This window comes from Amphimedon queenslandica, unplaced genomic scaffold, assembly GCF_000090795.2.
Source record: "Amphimedon queenslandica unplaced genomic scaffold, v1.1 AMPQUscaffold_12004, whole genome shotgun sequence".
Taxonomy (NCBI): Eukaryota; Metazoa; Porifera; class Demospongiae; order Haplosclerida; family Niphatidae; genus Amphimedon; species Amphimedon queenslandica.
Genome location: NW_003547757.1, coordinates 6479 through 8982, shown reverse-complemented (window position 1 = coordinate 8982; position 2504 = coordinate 6479). Strand labels below are relative to the sequence as shown.

Sequence of the window (2504 nt, the reverse complement as noted above, 5' to 3'; positions counted from 1 at the left end):
ATTACTATTCAAGGAGACCCAGTTTCTACTGGAACACTTGTGACCATAGGCCCGTGGGCTGCTCTGTACAAACCAATGGAGGAATTCTACTTGCCAAAAGCTGCAGGTCATAGTCTGAGTGACTACATTGAGCAGTTGGAGAAGTTGAACCAGAAGAAGCTGGCTCTGATTTTTGAGTAAACTGAAAACATTTCACTATTTAGTTATATTAGCTTTACAGATGTCTAAATAGTACTGCCATTTTGCATATGTCTAGATAGTAGACATATCCATTTCATTAATATCTTTTTTAAACTGAAAGTTTTTATACAACTAAAAGAGGGATTATTCCAACATATGGTGCTGTCATCAAAAAATTAGATCTTAGGAAAGAGTATTTAAATGCACGTTGATCATGGTAGAAAGACCTAATGGTCTATTGACAACTGAAATTATTAGTCTCACATTTAATCAGTCAGGCACAACAAAATTACCATACAAAGTATAATTAATAAAATAATTGAAATATTATGGTCAAAAACAACGAGAGCCAGTACTAATCAAGCACGAGGGAATGGTATCAAGCTGAGCTAGACATGGCTAGCTTTTTCAAATGTTCCATAAAAACTTGTAAACTAACACCATCAGTTAAAACAGGAGCAGCACCACTTCCATCCTAAATGTAACATGTAACATACTCAAGCACAGAGTAAACAACATACCTGACCCCAGCCATACATGTTGTTATGAGTCTGTGATGGGTTTACTTTAGAGAGGAGAAACCTAGCCTGACTGCCCATATGCTCAGTTACCACATACTGTGGCATAGGGAACCTGTTCTGTAGAATATCCTACATACAAATCACTATGTAACCAATGCTAAGTTTTAAACATGTACTGTAGTACAATCAAGTAAACCACCAATCAGTATTACAATGATAGCACACAAACCTACATTTATTTACACATACCTGAGCATCTTCAACTGGTGCTTGATGTAATTGACGGAAGTTTTCATGATTGGGTGAATCTTGATAGCCGGCCTTCTTCCAGCTATATGTAACTAATTAAAATAATACAGTTAAATGTACCTCTCCATGATAAATGAGTATTAAGAAGAAAGTGTACATACACAATACAGTAAGCATGGTAGGATATACCTGAGGATAAAGTGACATGTTGTCAGCAAATCTAAAGTAGCTTGGGTCATCTTTATGATACTCACCAATTAAATTCTGACACTATAAAAATAAGACGCACCCCATCATATATGTGCATGTACAATGTACTGTTGATTGCAGTTCCGTTCGAATGGAGCGTGCGGCGTGAGTATGGTTTCCGTGAATGTGTTTATTAGGATCACGTGATCTCCACGCATACGCTCCGTTCGAACGGAACTGCAATCAACAGTACCAGTTCCTGGGCAAGCCTGAAATGCGGATCCACGTGGATCAAATGCGGATCAGGCTGAAATGCGGATCAACGCGGAACGCTTGCGGATCTGTATCGAAGTACGGATCAACACCCAAAGTTTATGGATTTGTCTGCAAGAATGATATCTATGCATTAGGAGCACATTTGAAAGTACATATAAGCTCTATTTGAGTCCTTAACAAGCATCATTATTATTTAGTTTCCAGTTTCAATCATGGCTTGCCAGTAGGCTGGCTATAATCACTATGTCAATAATTATTATTAATTTTTGTACATATTCAAGTACATTATAGTATCATATAACAGTTATAGATCTATAAGCAGATTCAATGTTTCAATAAGACAATATATTAACTTCATGGTAGGATAGTTGCAATTTATTTTTTATAAAAATATTCAGCATCCTCATGTGTTATTCCTTTTAACTTTTCTACATATTACCATTGCCTACGGAAATAATAAAAGAACATGAAGCACTATGGTGCAATGGACTCGCCTGCTGGAATTCACTTGAGTGATATGTATTACTTGTACTGTATTTTAAGCAATTTGAAAAAAATTATTATTATGGACTGCATAGTTATAATAATAATTAAAATAAGCTATGGGTGTGGTCAACAACTAACTAAAGGCCTTTTCACACTGGCACAGTTTTCAAAGCGCTTTGATGCGCTTTGTTGATACAGCTGAAATAATGCGCATTGATCGTGTTCACACTAGCAGCTGAATTATGTATCATTTTGTGTTCTTGTTGCCATTGGTTTACATTGATCGAAGCGCATCACTTCACATCAATCCACCTCTGGAGGTGAAGCGAGGGTGATGCGCATTAATGCGCATTAATTAAAAACCACTCTAGTGGGTTGTCCCTAGAAAGCGGACCGGACCGGACCAACGGACCCGAAAAGACTAATTTACGGACCGAGCGACGGACCCGATGCAAACTAATTTATGGACCCGACCAAGGGACCCGAGAAGACTAAAGTACGGACCCCGCGTTAATGACCACGGACCTGACCGACCTAGCAGCATAGATATCTTTGCTAGCATCAGTATCTATGATGCTAGCAAACTCCATGATGCCTAGACAA

The 2504-nt window shown here is 38.0% G+C and overlaps 1 protein-coding gene across 1 annotated transcript in view; it reads right to left on the bottom strand.

The window, feature by feature from the left end:
* Positions 1-431: 431 nt before the first annotated feature.
* LOC109588576 (uncharacterized) overlaps positions 432-2504 on the bottom strand; it is a 6325-nt gene continuing 4252 nt past the window's right edge. The window contains exons 2-5 of the mRNA XM_020004720.1: positions 1140-1220; positions 951-1042; positions 702-830; positions 432-655 (exon numbers count right to left, since the gene is read on the bottom strand). Coding sequence (XP_019860279.1) covers positions 788-830; positions 951-1042; positions 1140-1220 — 216 coding nt within the window. The 3' untranslated portion in view covers positions 432-655; positions 702-787. The remainder of the gene's footprint in view (positions 656-701; positions 831-950; positions 1043-1139; positions 1221-2504) is intronic.